At 43.7% G+C, this 21,698-nt stretch overlaps 1 protein-coding gene across 1 annotated transcript; it reads left to right on the forward strand.

The window, feature by feature from the left end:
- Positions 1-768: 768 nt before the first annotated feature.
- Positions 769-13,404, forward strand: LOC114593259 (uncharacterized). Its single transcript, XM_028721638.2, has 7 exons — positions 769-2,642; positions 3,436-3,501; positions 4,375-4,475; positions 5,670-5,758; positions 6,044-6,189; positions 11,339-11,491; positions 12,769-13,404. The coding sequence occupies exons 1-7, from the start codon at positions 1,130-1,132 to the stop codon at positions 13,080-13,082; spliced, it is 2,382 nt and encodes a 793-aa protein (XP_028577471.2). The 5' UTR covers positions 769-1,129; the 3' UTR covers positions 13,083-13,404.
- The last annotated feature ends 8,294 nt before the right edge of the window (positions 13,405-21,698 follow it).

The following is a 21,698-nucleotide window of genomic DNA, read 5'->3' on the forward strand; positions in this document are numbered from 1 at the left end:
GTAAAATAAAATGATTTTTCAGCTTCATTCTTAACCCTGGATGATGTGGCGTTGTTTTATATCTGGAAAGGATGTGTGAAGTGGCCCTGTGATAAATCTTCAGAAATGTTTTCTCTTGCCTTGAAAACTGGCAAATCGCAAGCCAACTGTTCAGCAGTTGTGTTACCTCGCAAGGTGTGTCCAGAGTCAGCATTATTTTGAAGTTGCCTAAACTCAGGCAGGCTTCCACTTGTTCCCCAACCAGTGATCTGTCAACATCAGCAGTCTGCTTCTGGGGTGTGTGTTGGGGGGCAAGGGGAGCTTGTCTGAGCAGATCTTTTATGCTGTCTCTCTTTGTCTACTGTAGACCTATAGTTGGCCTGTAAGCAATATGGGTATACTGCAAAACAGGTAGAACACCAAATTGCCTGGCCAGATTGACATAAGCATAACTAATACAATGTATGAAGTGCTTCCAGATGCTCAAAACATTGAATAAAGGCCAAGAAACCAGGCCAGTCCCTACTTAGCTTTGCAAATGTGCTAGCAATTTTATTGTCGTTCTTCTAATGCAATAAACCAGGCATAGGCAAACTCTGGCCCTCCAAATGCTTTGGAACTACAATCCCCACCATCCCTAGCTAACAGGACCAGTGGTCAGGGATGATGGAAATTGTAGTCTCAAAACATCTGGAGGGCCGGAGTTTGCCTATGCCTGCAATAAACCAATTGTGCTCAATAAATGGATCCTCCAAACTTCCATTTGTTCTGCCACTACCCCCTGAGGAAACCCGCAGTTTAGTGCTGAATTGGAACAAATGGCAATTGGTTTTTTTGCAAATTGCCATCTATTCTGATTAGCATGAAAGAGCAGGTTTTCAGGAGGGAAATGGTGGGACAAAGGCAAAACCACTCAGACCTGTGCCAAGAAAGCATAGGACAAGCAGAAAACCCCTTGGACCCATGTTTTCTAGGCTCCGAACAAGCGGAAGTGTGGATGAGCCCAAAGTGATGGTGATTGTACACCTTCTTTCATCTTCCACCTACAGAATTGGGATTCCCTTGGCTGCTGGTGTATCTTCCTGTAACAAGTTGCCACGCTGTCTTGGAGGGCGATGCTGGAACTTTCTCTCCTCCAGATCTGAGCAGGATGCCAGGCAACAGCTGGTGCAACTGGACTATCTGGGCTGGTCCTCACAAGCACATCTTGATTTACATAGAAGGATTTGAAGGGGTTTCACAATGTGAAGAAAATCAGGATAAGCTCATATTCCAAGGAGTCTTGTCAAGTGTCGAAAGCAAAGTAACTTATGCATGCAGAAACCATGGTACTTTGGTGTTTGCTGCACAGGCTGTGGCTGTCCATATAGTGTTTTTGTCAACAATGTCTTCTCACAACCATAGTCATAAATATTTTAAAGGACGGTATTATGTATTTGAAGATTATGAAACTTTTACTGGTGGTGAAAGGCCAGTTGTGAAATCTAACAGCAGTGCTGGACTTTCTCCCAAGTCTTTTATAATGCACTCACAGCATATTTTGGATTTTGTAAACACCAGCAGAAAGCTTAGCAGCGAAAATGGGCTTCCTGCGACTAGTAAAGAGAGGTGGTGGAGAAATGGCAAGGCTACAAGCTTAGAATCATTCCTACAGCCTACGGTTTCTCTCTTGAAAACCAAAAAAAAAGTTACCTTGAAACCTCTTGATATAAAGAGGATACATGTTGCTAAGCCAACTATTGATGACATTGGGAATGGGAATGAAACCTCTTCCAGCAACTTCAAGAAAACTCTAGTCTTAGAAGCAAGCAGTTTTGAGAATGAAGACAAAGCAATTATGTACAAGCCAATTGCCTCTTCAGCCACACTACGTGTGTCCCAAAAGGTCAGAATGATGACAAAATTGGTGGCAATGAAAGGTCATGGAACTGCCACTGAATCTGTCAATCTTCAAAATAGTGGGCACAGAACCACACGCTGGGAGCCAGCATACAAGAGCAACACTGGGAGAACAATATTAGGAACATCTGCCTTGAGTGGCACTACTTTCCCACAAATGTTCATGGAAGATCAGAGAACTCCAGTTTCACCTCCTAAAAGTATCCCAGAGAAGAAGCAAGAACAGGTTCCTCACTCACTGCTGACTAATTCTGAGTTCTCCAGGAAAATCATGGATGAAATGGAATTTCAACACTTGGAACTGCAGGAAGTATTGACAGGAGAGCAGAGGAACAATCAAGCCTTTGGAGAAGAGAATGACAACAGTGATAAGTACAGAGCAGTGAGTACTGCTGTAGGGAAAAATGACTCTCGTGGAGCAGAGCAGTTCACTACAGAAATGCCAGACATTCCTACAGCCAAGCCAAAAACCTATCTGACCACTGTAGGGTACCCTAATGTGCTTCCTGCTCCTTCTCTAAGGATGCTTAATAGGAAACTCTTGGGCCCCACAACCACTACAGCTACGAATTTCCAGGCTGTTCCCTCAAAGAACTCAAAAGGTACCCAAGTAGAGGCAGTTTCTACTTCGCCTCTCAACAATCCAGTAACCAGAAACGCAGAGCGACTGCAAAAGAAGCGCACAAACCCAAATCCTCCCTACTCACCTTCTGCTCAGGTGTCAAGTCATAAAACTTCATTGAAAGCAGAGAATAATTCCTATGGTAAGTCTTGTTACCTCTAAACTGCTTATCTGTCAACTGAGGCTAGTAAATGAATGGAGCTAATTGGGGAAAGTACAGAAGAAATCCTTGCTAGCCTGAGTGTTTCAGAAATCTGGCTTAACTCCATTGAGCAGTGTGTGGTTTTCAGCTTTTTCTAGTGTTTGATATAGGAGGGGGAGTCAGTAACTGTTGGCAAACCAAACAAAATTGTCACTCTAAATCCGAGCTGCTTCACACATTGAATTTCCCCCACTCGTTCAGTACTGGTCAGTCACTTTTATTATGAATGGTCACTGCTCTTCCTTTGCAGAATTTTCACTCTGTACTGTTTGCATTTAATTGTTTTTATTTTATTTATTTATTTTATTGATAATGGAACCCTACTGTTTGACAAAACTCCAGCTATGTTTTCTCTCTCTTTCTTTGTGTTTGCGTCTATATTCGCCTACCGACTGATATTCTAGTTCACAAAAGACTATGCCACAATCCATTTGTTAAATCTTTAAGGTACCACAAGGCAAATGCCCCCAATTCTCTGAAGGCTGTCAGATGTCTTGTGTTCAGTGATAAATGTTTTACTTGTGCATATAAACATGTGTGCAAGCATAAAGTGTATTTTCATTCCACATATTGCATATGGAGCTGCGGGGGGAGGATTATTTTGCAATAAACTGTATGTACTGTACATGTTAGTCAGATACAGTTCTGACTTGATGGTGTTTATGGGCGTTGCACTAGAACTCTCATGTTCCAGATACTAGATTGATATTTTTCCGTTGTCTTTCTTCCATAGAGAGGGATTCTGTTTTGAAGCCCCATGACAATAATTTTGTACTGGAATCTGAGCACAATCCTGGAGGTAACGTTTCCATATCCCCTTCCTCAAGGGTGGAAGAACTTTTAAAAAACTTGTTTTCCCAGTGTAGTTTAATCATAATTAATAATAATTTATTATTTGTACCCCACCCATTTGACTGGGTTGCCCCAGCCACTCTGGGTGGCTTCCAACAGATATAATAACATAAGAAAACATCAAACATTAAAAACTTCCCTAGACAGGGCTGCCTTCAGATGTCTTTGCAAAGTTGTGTCGTTATTTATCTCCTTGACATCTCATGGGAGGGCATTCCACAAGGAGGGTACCACTACCAAGAAGGCCCTCTGCCTGGTTCCCTGTAGCTTCACTTCTGCCAGAAGGCCTTTGGAGGTGGACCTCCGTGTCCAGACTGAACGATGGGGGTGGAGACACCCCTTTGTGTATACTGGGCCAAGGTTGTTTGGGGCTTTAAAGGTCAGCTCTGGGAGCCAATGTAGATCCTTTAAATGGTTGGGTGACCTGACACATCACTGACTGTTAAACAAATGATACTCATGCTGCAAGTAGGCCATTTGGGTGCAGGGAACACTTTCCTTTGTGCTCATTTATTTCCTGCATTTATATCTCACCTTTTCCTCCAAGGAGCTCATGCTTCTCCTTCTCTTTTAATTCCCACAACAACCCTGTGAGGTAGGTCCATCTGAGAGAATGTGACTGGCCTAAGGTCACCCAATGAGCTTCATGGCTGGGTGTGGATTTGAACCCTGGTCTCCCACGTCCTAGTCTGACATCTTAACCACTAGACCACACTGGCTTAGGGGGCTGTTAGCTTTAAATACAGTGGCAAGCTGTTGGAATTGCTCTGCTATTTTCTATATCCTCACTGTACTTCGGCAATCTTTGGGTCTTCTGCAGATCTTCTGTTTGAAATAAGTTTTGGTATAGAAAACAAAGGATGGAGCTCTCCCACTGGAAGTGAGTTGGAAAAAGCTCTCATAGACTCTATTAAGAGTCAGGTAAGAAAACAAATGGCACTGGTTGTATGGTAAAGCCGGTTGTGTTTGTAATGCTATATGTCAGTCCTTTTAATAGAGGAGCCTCAAGTCCTCAATTTTAGTTCTTTCTTTTTGAGGTGGGGGCACACCTTGCCTGTGGCACGTCATGTTGATGCTGGTATCATGTCAGTTCCACAAAATGAGTTTAATAAATTTTCAAAGTGCACAGTTAGTTAAACATGGGTATTCAGACAAATTAAAGACAGCAGAAAGGTTGGATTTTCAGCTTTTTGTGACGAATAAAATGGAAGCACAAAGAATCACCAGAAAGCACACAAGGAAATGGACATCTTTGGGGAAATGGTGAGCATTCGCTATTTTTGGAATAATAAGAGCTTTTGTGAAAGAGATTCAGAGTGACTAAGAGATGTTGATATTGAGAAATGGAATAAGAATTTTGTGAGTTAGAAGAAGGAAAGAAGAGTGGAAACATATTTGTAATGGGTATGAGTTACTCGTGCGTAAACTGCTGCCTCTCCAGGCTAAATTGCCTTGTTCAACCTTGTTCTGACTGCACAGCCCATCTCAACGTGGCTGCCTCAGTCGCTAGCAGAATCCGTCAGTGGGCGTTTCTTAAACCTCTTCCAACATAAAAGCTGTTTGACGCCCAGTCTCCTCCTCCTCTCACTGCGCGGGAGTCTTCTGCGCAGGGAGGGTGTGGGTAGCGGAGGACCTGTGCTCTCCTCACTGATGTCCAGTGAAGAGTCCTGGAGCCTTCTCTCCGATTCCCCCATCTGCCCCCCTTTATCCCTGGTGTTGCGCTGATTTCCTTCCCCCTCTACTGAGCTGCTTCTCCCCCCCGGTGCTGGGTCCTTCGCCAGCATCATCTGGGAGCCTCCCCTTCGCCTCTCGCTCCGATGTCAGTTCCCTGACAATATTGAAGAGATATAATAGATATATAATACATATTTATTATAGGTGCAATTGAAACACTTGAAGTAAAGTTATAAAAACAAAATAGTATTTTTATATTACATATACTTGCGTAGTTGTCCCATAGTAGGAAAAACTGAGATCCACCATACCTAGGTGAGGCTTTTGTTGTTATTTTTAACAGGATATTAATTATGCTATCAGCACCTTTGTTTCTGTTGCCATTGATTTAACCATTGGTTATCTGTAATATAAACCCACAGTTGGGCATTTTTTCTTCAGGTGCAAGAGAAAGTGAAACTCCTCTCAATCAAAGTCAAGGAAGTCAAGTTAAAGGAAATTATAAGGAAAGAAGAAATTGAAACTGATAGGTATGTCAGCTAAGCTATAAGATTGCCCTAAAATGGTAACAAACTTGGTTTAAAGCACCCTGAATTTGCGTGCTATTCTTTATCAGTTGCACTTAATGAGGAAAAGCCAACAATATTATTTCCAACCCTTCTTCCTTCCTTCTCTGTAGTAAACCTTCAACTTGCCTTCTGTCTTCTTATTCCCAAGCTGAGATAATACCTTTATTATATGTGCTCAGCTACTAGAGAAGGGAAGTGTTAATGTACTCACTCATTTGAAATTAATACTTCCATTTTTATATGTAGACAAAATGGTCCAAACCTGATATTCATGTTCTGGCTCCATCTAACACCAGAAGAAAAGAATATATCTCACTTATTGCATTTGCAACTGGAAGACCTTGGTGGAGCATCTGTGGAACTTGGCAAGGTTCAGACAGTTGTGGTGAGAGGTGTGTAAAAAGAGTTACACTATTTATGGGTGGTATAAAATAGCAAGTTAGATAGAGTTGGGGAGGTCTGGGATGGGAGAGTAAGGGGGGGGGGGAATTCCACAGGTCTTCCTATCACTAGCTAGAAAAGAAACTTTAATCATTCAGTGAATAAAATTCTGGGCTTGCTATTTTTGCACCAGTGAAAGTAGGAGGAAAGATTAGGCCTTTAATCCACAGAACAATTAAGCTGATCACATAGAGCTGGATTCAACTGAACAATTGCATTAATGAGAGCCAGCACAAGAGGGCTTCTCCCAGATAGGCTTGGGGAGTCAGGAGATCCCCCAGAACAGCAAACAGATCGCTATTGCTCCATCATGCAAGCAAAAGTGCTTTTGCAGACAGAACGATTGTAATAGTGTGATGTTGAATTACACCTTAACATTGTGTCACTGTCTCCTAAATCAATTTAGAAGTTGATTACATGGCATCAAATGGAACTGAAACTTCATTCTAGTTGGTATCAGTTGAAGGATGCAATCCAGGTATTGCATGCAGTTTGACCCACATAACTCTACAGCATACAACAAAAGCCTAATACCTGCTTTTCTCTTCAAGAGAGGAAAATTTGGAGCAGGGAAGCCATTAAGGGGCATGTGTAACTCTTTCCCACTGAGAGCCATGGTGTAGTGGTGAGAGCAGTGGACTTGTAATCTGGTGAACCAGGTTCGTGTCCCTGCTCCTCCACCTGCAGCTGCTGGGTGACCTTGGGCCAGTCACACTTCTCCGAAGTCTCCCAGCCTCACTTACCTCACAGAGTGTTTGTTGTGGGGGAGGAAGGGAAAGGAGATTGTTAGCTGCTTTGAGACTCCTTCGGGTAGTGATAAAGCAGGATATCAAATCCAAACTCTTCTTCCCAAAAGTTGCTTCTCTCCAAATCATCTTGTTTCTCCATCTGCCTTCCCCTCATGGAGTTTGAAGCACATTCGCCTTTGGCTTCTAGCACTTTATTTTACAATGACAGGTCCTGCTCCAAAGCAAGTCATTGTTGAAACCATGCACATGAAGACTATGGGTTATCCCCTCAGTGTCCATGACCCAGCTGCACTATGCATTTAAAGCAGGACCATACCACTTTAGGAAGTTATGGCATCCCTGGGGACTGCAGTTTGTTAAGGGTGCTAAGAATTGCTAGGAGACCCCTATTTCTCCTCACAGAGCTACAATTCTCAGCATGATTTTGTTGGGGGTACTGGTCATTCGTTTTCAGAAAACTGTCTTCCTGAGTTTCTGCATGTAAGATGAAACTCTGGTTGTGAAGCTGGATTGTTTACACTGGTGCAAAGATAAGACAGTGAAGTCATGGGCACGCGCAGCGCATTATGTGAGAGTGACTAAGAGAGAGTTTCGGTTTTGATCTGCTGAGAGGATGCAAGCAGATCTGCCGCGGGGATCTACAGTAGTTTCTGTAAATAGCAACTGTTAAGTTTAATGACAGGCAATAAAGTACCGTATTTTTTACACCATAACGCTCACTTTTTTCCTCCTAGAAAGTAAGGGGAAATGTCTGTGCGTGTTATGGAGCGAATGCCTACGGATGGCGGGGGGATCTGCTGCAGTCGTGAGCAGAGGATCCATGGTTCCCCTTCCTTCCCTCCTCCGTGGCTCGCTTTGAAACAGCAAAGCGGGAGAAGAGCTGCTGAGTGGGGAGGAGAGAGGGACAGAGAGCCTGCTTCTTTAAAGGAGCAAAGCGGGAGAGGAGAGGAGCCGCTTACACGAGTGTAAGCGGCTCCTGTCCGGTTGGTTTCTTTAAAGCAGTGTTTCCCAACCGGTGTTCCGCGGCACACTAGTGTGCCGCCGGACGTTGCCTAGTGTGCCGTGGGAGTAGTGGCGTAGCGTGGGGGGTGCCAGGGGTGCCAGTCGCACCGGGCGCAACATCTGCGGGGGGCGCGAGTCCAGAGGGAAGGGACAAGTTCCTTCCTCCGCCGGGCTCCCCGCCGCCACCGCCAGCCTTGCGCCCTAGCGCGCGCGCCCCCCGCCGGCGCTGCGGCTGCGCTCCACTCACTGCTCGCAGGAGGAGCAGCCACTGCAGCAGCGCTGACACCGCCACCGACGCCTGGCCGGGCACGGGCAGCCTCCGCACCCCGACGCCGACGCCATCCCCTTCCCCCTTTTTTTCCAGAGCTGGGGGAGGGGGAGGTTTTAAAAGGGGGTCTTGCATTGGCGATCCTGCAGCACTTTGGAACGCACGACGCGAGCGCGCAGCACGGATCAGCCACGACCCCACCCCGTGCATTTCCCGGGGAAAAGTGCTCCACGTGGGAGGCGCGTTTCCCCTTCATTCCCTCTCGTGCAAATCCTCCTTGGGTTCCCTCCCCCGTCTTTCCTCTCCCTACCTCACCTCGTCGCCTCCTCGCTGCCTCTCGCCTCCGCAGGAGCGTTTCCCTCCGCGGAAGAAGGAGCAGGGCGCTTTTGCAACTTTGCCTTCCCCGCCCCACCACGGAGCACATTTTCCTCGCCCCCCCAACCCCCGCATGTAGAATAGAAGCCCTCCAGCCTCCACGGTGCACAAACTCTCCCCTCTGCAACGAAGCGCTTTGTTGCATATCTTTGGTGAGGTTTTTAGGCAGTCTTGGTGCACCTTAAATCAGCGCTAATTGCGCCTGGACGCAGTATTTACTTCTGAGTAGGCCCCCTTCTCCTCCCCCCCCCCCCCGTAGCACCTGACGTTGCTATTCGTATCATCAGGTTTGTTTGTTGATAATTTAATTGTTTTAAAAGCATCATGCTAAAGAGCTCTCTCCCACCCCCAGACCCTTGGGCAAAACAGAAACACACACATACACAAACACAGAGATTGAGCCCTGCAGGTTTTATGAAATGAATGGATTCTGAATGCCTGTTTCAGTGGCTTGTCCGCCTTAGGCTGCTGGGCCAGACACCTGTTACACGGTGCAGTCCGTAAGTTGTGAGCGCTGCTACCTGCCGCCGAGACCACGTAACGACAGTCTTGAAAGACCTACATTGGCTCCCAGTACCTTTCCGAGCACAATTCAAAGTGTTGGTGCTGACCTTTAAAGCCCTAAGCGGTTTCGGTCCAGTATACCTGAAGTAGCGTCTCCGCCACCATCGTTCAGCCCAGACACTGAGATCCAGTGCCAAGGGCCTTCTGGCAATTCCCTCACTGTGAAAAGTGAGGTTACAGGGAACCAGGCAGAGGGCCTTCTCGGTAGTGGCGCCCGCCCTGTGGAATGCCCTCCCATCAGACATCAAAGAGATAACCATTACCTTCTATGCTGTTACTATTTTTTTATTTTTTTTTACATAAGTAAAAAGTGACTTTTCCCCATCTGGCATGGTGGTGTGCCTCGAGATTTTTTTCATGAAACAAGTGTGCCTTTGCCCAAAAAAGGTTGGGAAACACTGCTTTAAAGCAAGCAGGCTCTCTGTCCCTCTCTCCTCCCCACTCAGCTCACTACATAGCAGCAAAGTGTTTCAGCTCTCTAAGCTGGGGATGAGCGGGAAGGAGGGAGAAAAGCAGAGCCTGCTTGCTTTAAAGGAGCAAAGCAGGAGAGGAGAGGAGCCTTCTCCCCTTATACCCCTCCCTCTTCATTATTAGCAGCATCCTTCTCCACCCACCCCACGCGTGCTCCTTGTCCCTTGAGTGCTTTTCCTTCCCTCCCCACTTAAAACGTGGTTACAAAGCACAGATCCACATGGATCCTCAGGATTTTTGCACTGGGTCACCCAAAATTCACCATCAGATCACATAGCATGTCCATGGCTACGGCTTGCACCAAAAAAATCACGCACCCACTGTTGCCTGGGGCCGCAGTGGTGCAAAAACGTGGTTACAAAGCATGGGTCCACATGGATCCTCAGGATTTTTGCATTGGGCTACTCCAAACTCACTGTCAGATCACATTTCTGTGGCCACAGCATGAACCACAAAAATCATACATCCACTGTTTCGTTTAGAATATTTTTTTCCTTGTTTTCCTCCTCTAAAAACTACGTGTGTGTTATGGTTGGGTGCGTGTTATAGAGCGAAAAATACAGTAATCTGTCTCATCAATTGAGACTCAGGGCCAATTTCCTCATGCTTAGCTGCAGTCTGGTCGGAAGTGTGCTGGGCAAATCTGTTTATGGCACTCTTCACGCCATAAACAGCAACAGCCAATCCTTTCCAGGGAATTCTGGGAATTTTAGCTCTGTGAGGGGAATAGGGGTCTTCTTACAACAAACTACAGTTCCCAGGATTCTTTGGGGGAAGCCATGACAGTTTAATGTGGTATAACAATGCTTTTAGGTGTATAGTGCAGATGGAGCTTTAGTGTTGTCGAGTTAAAAAGCTAGTGGTGGTGAAGATCATCCACCCTTGACATTTCAGCCAATTTTGCTGACATTCTGGTGCGCCACATGCCAAGTACATGCTTGAGCAGGATTTCTGGTGCAGCCATAATGGAGGTTGCGCAGTGCTTCCACCTGTGAGGAAGTGCTTGTGAAATGCATAACCATAAAGTGTTCATTGTGAGTGAAAGAGCTGGGCGTGGGGTGGGGTACCATAGAATGGATGCTACAGGAAAAGTGGGAGGGATTTTTTTTTTTTTAATGTCCACTGAAAGAGGTGAAGAAAAGGAGAAGATGGGAAATTAATCAGCTATAATACTTCAAATACTGCATGCAGTGCTCATATCTAAAAAGGTAGCTGGCTAATAAAAGCTTTGTGCATGCAAAGACTAATCCTTAACATCAGGGAAAAGCCAAAGCTTAAGGAAAATCTATTTTATTCCATACATATGGAATGCCATAGCATTGCATACCCCAACATTTTCATTTATATTTTTGTTATTTTGACTTATCCTCTGTTTTCAGAATTGTTTGTATAAGTTGTTTCTAGTTTATATCTGTTTAGCTGGGATTGTGTAACGTCTTTTTCTTCTTCTTTCTTCTTGCACCTATGTGACTTAGGGCTGTTGTCTTGGTGTTTATTCTGCCAATCCATGGGAGACAGAAGTAAAGAGTGGCAGTAAGACAGCTTCCAGTGCATACTAAATTCCTACTTAATTGGTTAGCTGTGGCTTATATGAATGGTAGTCTGAAAACATGCTATTCAAGGTTTATAACCATGTTACTGCAGAACAATTTTGTTCTCTCTACCTGCCAGATGTGAATGAATGCAGCTCTGGGATTGGGCTATGTGGTGACAAGGCAATCTGTCACAATGGATATGGTACATATATATGTCAATGTAAAGAAGGTTATGAGGATCGTTCTCCAAAAAATTCAGGAACCCTGTGCTTTCATAATCCACAGACAGGTATGTATTTATAAATCTGCTTTGGGATTTATTTATTTATTTAGTATTGGGAATTAGAATGAGAATCCTTAAGGATAAGAATAAAAATAATTAGTAAGAATAGTAAATATGTTATGCTGCTTAACATAACAGCAGTTTGCATTAAAATGTTAAAACTAAAATATAAATGCTTATCACAAAATAAAACAGAGACACATTGGACCATTAGAAAGTGTCCCTTCTCGTTCTATGGGATATCAGTTGGGTGCACATCTTAATCTGGAAGCTGTTCTCTTGCTTGTAGTGGGATGTGCATGTGGCAGTATATTCCTCTTCTTAAACCCCAGCCAGCTGGCACAAGACTGGGCTCATCCTACGGCAGGGTTTTTTTTTCTTATGAACAGTAAATCTTGTAGAATCAGACAGAAGGTGAGTTTGAAATAATTGTCCATCTTAGAAGAAGTATGCTATTTGCATTGGAAATTCAACCAGCCAGTTTACCGTAGCAACCTCTTAAGCTGTCAGAGTAAGATTATGCCTTTCTAGTTGTACTGTGGCTCCTGAAAGTCTTTGATGTAGTTATGCTTCTGTTCATATCACCTGAGAATATATGGATGAAGGTGGACACAGTGTTTAAAAAGCAGTCACGGTGAGTTCTTCAATAGTGTGAGCTTAGCCTTAACAATTTGCATGACAGACAGATATTCAGGCATGTGTGCCAGCAAGCTTTATGCTGATTCAGCCTTCAGTCCTGCGTTTTGCTTCACACTTGGTGCGCGCTGTCTTCCTTTTGTTTCAGGTGTGATGTGCATTATGTTCTGTTATATGTTCTTCCTTGACCTTATAAAAAAAAGAAAAAGAAACAGCAAAACATTTAGATAGTTGCAAAACTGCCCTAAGCAGTGTAAGGAAGTGATGGTTAGTAGCCTATGGGGGTTAATGGACAGGGGGGTTATCCCAGATTTGCTTTTAAACAAAGAAATTCAAACTGTGCATAATGCTGCAGAAAGCAGGGCCGTATTTTCCAGAAGAGGGCAAGTTATGTTTGCACTGCGTGTGGCAGGAGAACTTCCTAATTCAGCATTACTATGTTCTAAAAATGTTGTGTCTTCACCCTAAGATAGTTAACTCCTGTCCTGAGTGTGGAGGAGCATGAAATGTGAATGTTGGTCTCCTAGAATCCTTGACTTGTTCTATGACGTGTTGGCTGAGCTCTTTTGAATGTGGAAGGCAATTTTGTGCTTAAAAAACATTCGGGAAAGAACGAGTTCAACAAAGCAGTTTTATTTGTCTTGCAGGCATTAGCTCCTTGTTCCGCTATACCGAGATTCTTGTAGGTACCACTGTTTTTTTCATCTGTGCTCTTGTAGTGGTGATCAGTGTGCTGTGCAGCATAGTAAAAAATAAATTTACTAAGAAGGACTTGCACTTTCAAGAGGCTGCTTTGCCTGGGACATCGACATCATTTGATCAGAATAACATCCACTCTCTCCTTAGTCTAGACCCTGGCCTGTTAAAACTCAGAGCCAAGTCGCCAGAACGGCCTTTACAACAGAGAACTAGCCCCAGTGAAACGTACAGAGTATCTCTTGAGCAGTCTGAATGTTTATAAAGAAAATGCAATACAAGTTGCACCCCCCTTCCCCAATTCATAATCTCCTTTCATTTCTTGTTAGTGAGTAGATGCTACTTTCTGTTTCTTAGCAGTTCTTACAGAATTCTTTTTATCACCCCTTGTCCTCTGCCCAGTTCCCCCAATATCTTAATTAAAATGTAACTCTTATAGTATTTTTTCCCTTCAATTTATGAGCGACTGTATTTTCTGCCAGCCTTATATATAAACAGCAATGAATATGACTTCTGTTCATGACTGTTAATAAACCTGATATCCTGCTCATTGTGTAATTGTGTATCTTGGTTAATAGTCAAAATAAATGCATGGGGCAATGGGAAGGCTGTAGGGTTGTTTCTGGACAACCTGTTTATTCAGGTGTTCATCCTGATTTATTTTCACAAAGTTTGTGGGTAGCTTAGACAACACCAGCTATTTATTTAGCATATGTTGTGGTCTGCAAACCAAGGGGAGTCCCACCCCCTGCCATTCTCCCCCCCCCCCAAAAAATTATTATTAAAGTTTTTACAAAACATTAAAATAGGGTAGTATCTAGAGCAAACAGAATCAAAAAGACAAGAAATAGAGGAGAGAGAAGAACAAGAAAATAGAAAAAGAGAAGAGAAGAAAAAATAGCAATAATCATAATAAAACACAAAATTATATGTATATATCCCTCTATCATAATTATACCTTAATCTCCAATCCACATGCAAAGAAAAGTGAGTCTTCCAGCTCTCACTTCCTCCTTTCTCAGCCTCACACCCTGAGGAAAACCCCTCTGGCCTGTTTTCACACTGGTCCCTCTCTTCTATCCATCACCTCTGCATCTATCTTCATTTATCCCACATATAAATCTTCAGAAATAAAAACATGTGTAAGAATAAAATCAATAGAGTGGCTCCCCCAGTTGACGCGCCAGGCGTCCCCGGTTCCCTTTCGGTTGTGGCGGCGGCAGTGGCAGTCTCAGCAGCCCGGAGCCAGCCTGGTAGCTTCAGGAACTGCTCGCTCCCGTGGCGCCTGCCATGTTGCCTCGCTGGAAGTCCCCATTTGATGTGTCTTGTGCCGTTGAACCAATCATGCGGCATTCATTCCCTACTAATAAATCTACAACACTTAAAGTATAAATCCGGGGACATTAAATGAAATCCGGGGACATTCCGGGGATGGATTTTGTCAGGGGACAGATTTGTAAATCTGGGGACTGTCCCCGGGAAACAGGGATGTCTGGTAACCATAATATATTTGCCTTGCTCTAGATGCTTGTCAGCTTCCCAGATTTATTTCCCCCCTAGTACGAGATGAATGTCTTCTTCAGAACATCTGAGGCAGGCTGTGCCCTTGGACACACACAGCCCAGTCCAAAGGCGAGTTAGGTATCTCCTGACCACCTCTCATCTCTGTAGAACAATCTCTGCTAGTGGGAGTGCTAGCAGGCAATATCTTAGCTTGCCATAACTCCAACGGGAAGTCAACATATGTTGTGGTCTGATTGTGCAGAGATCATACAAAAGTGTAACAAGCAAGTAAATGCTTTCCCCCATTGCTTTCCTTATCACAAAAAGTCTGGGTTGGGGTTGTTTGGTGGGGTTTTTTTGGTAGAAACAGGCTTGTTCCACAAGAACTCCAAACCAACTTTAATTGTGTAAACTGAATTTTTAATTTGTGTAAACTGATTGAATCCCACCCTTCATTGCAGTCAAGCCAGCTAGCACAAGGAACTTCTGGCTGCCTCCAAGAGCAGGAGACCTGAGCCTTCCTCTGTCTCTTGCCAGTAAGTAATGTCTAGTAAAAGCAGGGCCAGCCCAAGACATTTTGGCACCTGAGCCAATCCACAAAATGGTGTCCCCTTCCTCGCCAGGGAAGAAGAAGCAAGTGAAGATCTATATGAAGAACAAGGGGGGGGCGGATCTACACTGGGATCTGCTGCCCCTGTGGATCTTGCCACCTGAGGCTGTTGTCTCACCTTGCCTCACCTTGCTTGCTGGTCCTGAGTAAAAGGCAGATGGTATGATGTCATGATCAGAGCTCCACAGCTTCTGCTCCACTTCACTGGCAGTCACTTGCAAAAGTTGGGGGAACTCTGATTACAGCAACATTTTGTGTGGTGTCTTCAGAAGACATTAGCAAGAAGATGTGGGGCAGCTGCTCTTGCAGGTAACCAGGCAATCATTGAAACACCTGGCTCAGCAAGTTCCTTGCCACCTTGGGATTTTTTTTTAAGTCAGCTTATCAGTTTATTAAATAAATGAATATCACAAGATATGATCTGTAAGCTTCAAGCTATTGCAAACTTCTGGTACTGCAGTTTGTGTCCCCCCCCCTTTTTTTTTTTTTTAAAAAAGAGCAAGATCCCCTTTTCTCTTGAAGGGTTGCAGAGATGAAAAACGTTTTGTTTTGCACCATGTCTAGTTTGCAATAGCCTGCTGGACACAAATCTCCCTTTCAGCCCATCCCTCACAAAGGGGAATTCTCAACGTGGTTAGAACCCATAAGAAAAATTTCTGAAGAAGGACAAGCTTTGCTACTGCATTGCTCAGGCTCTTCCTGGAAGCCTCATTCAAGAGCCTGTAAATTGCTCAAAGGCAAAATGATGCTAGGTGTATGAAATAAATAATAATAAACAAGCAATAGCACTTGCTTTTACCTGAGAATTCCCACTCTCCCTTGATATGATGTAGCCTTAAATAATTCCTTATTTTTTTAATTTTGAAAGCAGAGCTGTGTCCACAAGGTGGCAATGTTTCCCACAGAAAGAAGAGTTGAGCTGCTTTCATATTACAAATGGTACTAACATTCTCTGATAGATTTTATTTCATGCAACTATTTGCATCCAAAGCAGCCCTTAAGACTTTTGTATATAGCCCCTTACCCCAATAATTCCCACAGTAACCCCTGAATATGTGCCAAACCAGCAAGGCAAACAGACAACAGCAAAACAAAAAAAATTCCTTCCAGTAGCACCTTAAAGACCAACTAAGTTAGTTCTTGGTATGAGCTTTCGTGTGCATGCACACTTCTTCAGATACCTTTAAATGCACACAAAAGCTCATACCAAGAACTAACTTAGTTGGTCTTTAAGGTGCTACTGGAAGGAATTTTTTTTGTTTTGACTATGGCAGACCAACACGGCTACCTATCTGTAACTGAGACAACAGCAAGTCTCTGCAGAATGCAAAGCAGTGAACAAAGCACCCTATAAACCCTTGCTAAAAGTAAATCAAAGATTTAGTAAAATCACTCAGCCAGGTTTGTTGTGAGGATAAATCCTGCGGCCCCCGTACACCTGTTTCCTTCTAGCCCTGATATTCTTGAGTCTTGGCTCTTTTAAATATTTGAAGCTGTTGTAGATGTACCATTCTAAATACTATGGAAATTAATCATAGCTCTAGCTGTAGTAAAAAGTTGAAGCCCTCGCGCTTATGCCTAGACCAGAAACTCTTGCCACTACAGTACAGTACTACAAATAATTGCCTCCCAAGTATTTTGCTTCACCCACACATCACACTTCAAATGTAGCAAGGCAATCTATTTAAGGATTTTGTGTATGACAAATCTTAGCACCAAGTAACTGCCTGCATCGAGGAGCAAAGGATAATTTAACATCTCATAAGTGTGTGTGTGAAGTCTTTATTTTCTGTTTCTAATCATTTTTTGCAATTTCTTTTATTCATACTGTGACTTAACAAAAGGCTTTGTTTCATTTCTGGGTTTCCTAAGCAACTTGAAAAGGATCAAAATTTCTGTATCCCAAGCCTTCCTCTCATATTTTCATGTGACGAGGACTGTATGCCAGATTGACCACTGGCTAGCCGGCTCATGAAGAGGCCATTGTTGAGCTCAGAAAGGCCTGCCTGTGTCCAGGGGACTCTGGGAACTGCGAGAATCATTGCTCAGCACTTTGCATATCTCGCCCCTGCTAGCAACTCTGCCAGGATTCCTTCAGCTATGTGAGCCCTTCTGTGAATACCACGAACCAAACGGGGCACATATTTTAATCCACAGTCTTTCATATTCACACACGCATGATCACTTTTTCGTACATTTCCCCCCTCAACACTTGTAGAAAATCATGCTTAAATACAGCTGTGACAGACCCTACAGCAACTGAAAGAAGCGAATGTCACACTTCGCTCTGAAAAACGCAAGTTTGGAGTCCAACAAGTCTGCTTCCTGGGGCATATTACTATTGCAAATGGGATGAACTCAGATCCAGAAAAGATCACATCATTTGATAAATGGTGAACTTCTTGGGATGATTTTTGTTAAGTAATTTAATTCTCTGAAATTGTAAATGCTTGTATGCAATACTGTGTTAAATTTGATTGGTTGGTAACTAAATTCTAGAGAGTTATCTAGTAGTTTTCATGTGATTGGCTAATGTTGGTCACATGGATGGAATCTATTGATGGAGAGACTCCATTTTATGTGAAGCAAAATTACTGTGTTTTAGAATGCACTGTGAACACTGCTAAATCCATAGTGGGCACCAGAGTGTTGGGCCTGGACAAAATAATCAGTTTGGTGGCTGGAACAGAAACAGAAGAAATGAAGAGATTTCTGGCTTGCCTTCAGAAGGGTAGCCCCCACCATGTACCACTAATGCTGTTGCGCAACCTCTCTCATTACCAGGGAAACTGGTATCTTCTGCTCATGGACTACTATTTCTCATTTCCCTGAAAAAGCCACATTGGCTGAACTGACTTCTCATATGGTTGTCCAACATTTCCAGGCATGGGGCCCCACAGCTTGTGAGGAGTGATAATGGACCTCAATTCTTTACTGCAGAGATTTTCAACCTTTTTGAGTCCACGGCTCCCTTGGCCAACTACATTCTTTCTGTGGCACTCCTGTGGGTCTCAGGAGCCCAGTTATGGCACCCCTTGCCTGCAGAGCTAGCAGCTCCTCACCCCTTTTCGAAGACCCTCCCTTGTGGAGTGTTCCCTCAGCATCCTCTCCCCTCTCCTTGGGAGTCCTCTGGGCAGCTGCTGCCATGCTGTCTCTGAGCTTGACCCCCCCACCCCACCCCAAAGAGAGGTGTCTCCTCACACTGCCCCACAGGGGCCTGGGACTTGTCCGTCCATTCCCAACAGCAAGGGCTGGCAGACTGGCTGGCTGGGCTCCCTTGCCCACTTGCTTGCTTACTCCAAGGCTGCCTTAGCTCCTGGCAACCAACGCCCCCTGGTCAGCCCCAGAGGCAGCATTCGCCTGTGGGGCTTGTAGCTAGGGCTGGGGCAACAAACAGCTGTGCAAGCCTTCGGGAGACAGAGATGCTAGAGGGTATCAGAGGAGGGAGAGAAGGAAAGAGGGACAGAGGCCAGTGTTACCTGCCGCACCCCTGACCATCATTCAAGGCATCCCAGGGTATGCCCCCCCCCCCCAAAAAATTGTGCCAGGGTGATGCCCCACCCCCACCTCACCACACTATGCCTCTGGGTTTCAGTGTGTAGTCTTTTGATTAGAGTCATTGGCCGAGGTCCCAATCTTGTTTTCTTTGCATGCAGGGACCCCAGAGCCTGGTAACTGATCAAAGTAAAAATTATAACATACTTTATCAGTCAGTCTTTATTTCAACAGCAGTCTTTCCCCCCCCCCCATCATTCCTGGAGGATGCAGACCCCATTAGCCATCAATCATTGTGAAGCTCTAGCCTCTCTGCACACAATTTGAGCTACACAAGTAACTCAAAGTTGACTTGACAGTTACATTTTTTAGAGTATCGAAAATTGGTATTTTACTCAGAAATTATCACAAAAATATTTGGCATCTACTTATTTGAGAACTGACGTGTGTGTGTGTGTGTGTGTGTGTGTCTGTCTATCTATTATTTATACGTGTGTGTGTATAAGTGTAACATTGTGTGTGTGTGTATCCTGCATTCAAATTTAGATGACAACAAAAGATAAACCATGTACCACAGAGTACATCTGTTTTGTCCATATTATTGTAATGTCATACAAAATTGGCTGTATCTTTTGCATTTGTGGTAAAGTCAGATGGTATATGCAAGATACACAATGTTCAGAATTTTCTTGAACTAAATAAAATAAAAACAAAAACCTCCTAATTTACACTTCTGGTCTATTTTGCACCCCCTTTTCCTGCTTTATTTTGGCTAAACAACCCACTCTCCATAAAAAGAGAGAGAGCTTTGTTTAATGCAGAGACACAGCTGGAATTTTGCTGCCCTCTGTTATGCAGAATTATCTTCCGTTAATGGTTTGTGCCCACATCCCTGTTATTTATTCCAGCGAACTATGAGCTCAGCAATAAAGCAGAGCACCACTGAGATAATAAACTGAAACGTTAAAAAAAGTAATGCTGCCTTCTTTGAAATTTGATTCTTTCCTGTCTGCTATCAATTCATGGGTTTTGTGATGAATACAATTCCACACATAATTGAATAGCAATCAGATTTGGAAGTGACACACAGCCTATCTATAGATGGCTTTCTTTTGGAAGATGTGATTTGCTTCCCCCTTGCTTCTGCCATGAACTTAGTCCTGTTCTAGCAGCAGCAGTTTGATAACTGTGTATGCGTAACGGAGTAATTTTAGTTTCAGTACAGAAGTCTCTTCTCAAGTTTTCCAGGCTGGAGATAGACAATAGATTTTTCAGAGACTTGAAGGTTTGGAAGAGGGGCCAGTGCTCGTGAAGTGCAGGCTCATCTTGCCTAGGTCTGTTAGTATATTGTTTCAAAAACCTACATAACAGTTTGACTGGAGGCAACAATGGGACAAAAAAATGCAGCAAGTGTAGCAAGGGAAGTGATCCCTCTACCAAGTAAATTTCTATTCTGATGGTAATTATTGTCATTCTGCAGACTAATTGCAGTTACATTTCCTGATCCTTTACTACTCAAAACAGGTATGCAGTTTCACCCCAAAGAGTAAATCTGCACTCATTTTTCTTTTAAAAGGGTGTGTGCAGGTATGCAGGTCTTCCGCTGACCAGGTGCTTTAGGTGAACACTTTAGGTGAACACTACCCAGAGAGCAGAAGTGGGGATTTGTCAGGCCCACCTCTTCACAAGATGCAGTAAGATACTTCAGCACTGTACCATTTTTCAACCTCGTCTTGAATGTGGTATGATAGTACTCTCGTTGCAATGTGTACACTTTCCTATTATGGTTTCTAGTCATTATTATTATTTTTTACTTACTATAACTTCTGCTCGATTCAGCCCAGAACACCATTGCACAGAAAAAACTGAATATACCCAGAGGCAGGGATAATTCCAATATGACTCCATTAAACCTCTGAAAAGTTATTGAACATGTTGACCTTAGCTGTGGTTCCAGCATTGCAGGAGGTTAGAAGCTGCGCAGAGGGCCTGGGGCAACCCAGCCAGATGGACGGGGTATAAATAATAAAAAAATTATTCTGGAATAGGACATCCGTATTTTCATCAGAGAAATGTTGGAGGGCTGAGGCCCCTTTGTGCTTACTCCATTACCTGGCTACCTCTAGGCCCAAAATTTCTCTCAAGATGCCCCAAAGTGATAAGAAATGAATTTAAGATTGTAACCCACATAATCATGTTCATTATGAATGTTTAAAAGTATGAAAAATCTTCTCTGCTCCATAATACATCACACACATTTGCCTTCAGTTCCTGATATATTTTCCAGTTTTGTATTTTGAAATAGGCTAGGCCCAAACAATTTGATTGAAATGTGAGCAATCAAAATAGATGTGCTAGTTCCTAATTTTTTTCTGTGTTCAGTTAGGCTTCCTCATGTTTTCAGTGCATCAAAGTCAATTTCATGGAGCCATTTACTATTTCTCTTCTGGGATAAATGTAGCTTTTTAAGCTTTTGCTATCACCTCTATGTGTTAACCATGAGAAATGAAAGGACAACATTTCTGCTGCCAGAAAAAGGGGCTGCCAAGGGCACTTGCCTAAAATAAAATAATTGTCATTTCCTTCCTCATGAGTGTGCCTGAATGAGGAAGGGAAGCATAGTGTGACACTGCAATTTTCTCAGGCAGCCGCTTGCTATGGCACAGAATAAATGTGCTCCAGCCGGCTCTCAGCTGTGTCTCCAGCTGCTTTCCAAAGGGATTGCTGCTGATAGTCTGGGACAAAGCGCACCAGTCCACGTCACGGGCAGATTTATTTTAAAACCAGTATGTGCAGTTAATTACCATGCTGCGGAATGCTAGAGGAGCGTCAGGGAAAAGCAAATCAAAGCTGCAACTCACATAGCAGCTGCTGTATGGGTGCCTTTCCCAATAATTCAGCACAGCAAGTCCTTCATGGCAGCAGGTTACCATGGGAAATGACAGATTTCTGCATCTGACCATGACTGCCCCCTAAGTGGGGGGGGGGGGAGTGTTTGTTTCCTTTAATTTATTACGTTTCTATCCCACACTTCCCTCAAAAGATCCTGGGACAGAAAACAATAAAACAGCAAAGAACTACAAATATTTGGAAACATATATTCTCACACCTAAACAGATCCTCAACCCTGCTATAGAAATTCCACCACAGGGCTTATCTGCAAATAGCGCTTTTGCCTGTATCAAAAAGGCAATATGCTGAGTTTACCTTTGGGCTCAAAGTTCTGTTACGAAATCACAGTAGTATTTAACAGATGGATTGCCGTTGCTAAAG

The sequence above is a fragment of the Podarcis muralis genome, chromosome 3, assembly GCF_964188315.1.
Source record: "Podarcis muralis chromosome 3, rPodMur119.hap1.1, whole genome shotgun sequence".
Lineage (NCBI taxonomy): Eukaryota > Metazoa > Chordata > Lepidosauria > Squamata > Lacertidae > Podarcis > Podarcis muralis.

What these genes read in the sequence shown, in the direction of transcription:
- LOC114593259 (XM_028721638.2), top strand. Translation starts at nt 1,130, where the DNA reads ATGCCAGGCAACAGCTGGTGCAACTGGACTATCTGGGCTGGTCCTCAC. An exon ending in TAGACTCTATTAAGAGTCAG is followed by an intron (nt 4,476 to 5,669) that starts GTAAGAAAACAA and finishes TTTTTTCTTCAG; the next exon opens with GTGCAAGAGAAAGTGAAACT. An exon ending in GAAGAAATTGAAACTGATAG is followed by an intron (nt 5,759 to 6,043) that starts GTATGTCAGCTA and finishes TTTTATATGTAG; the next exon opens with ACAAAATGGTCCAAACCTGA.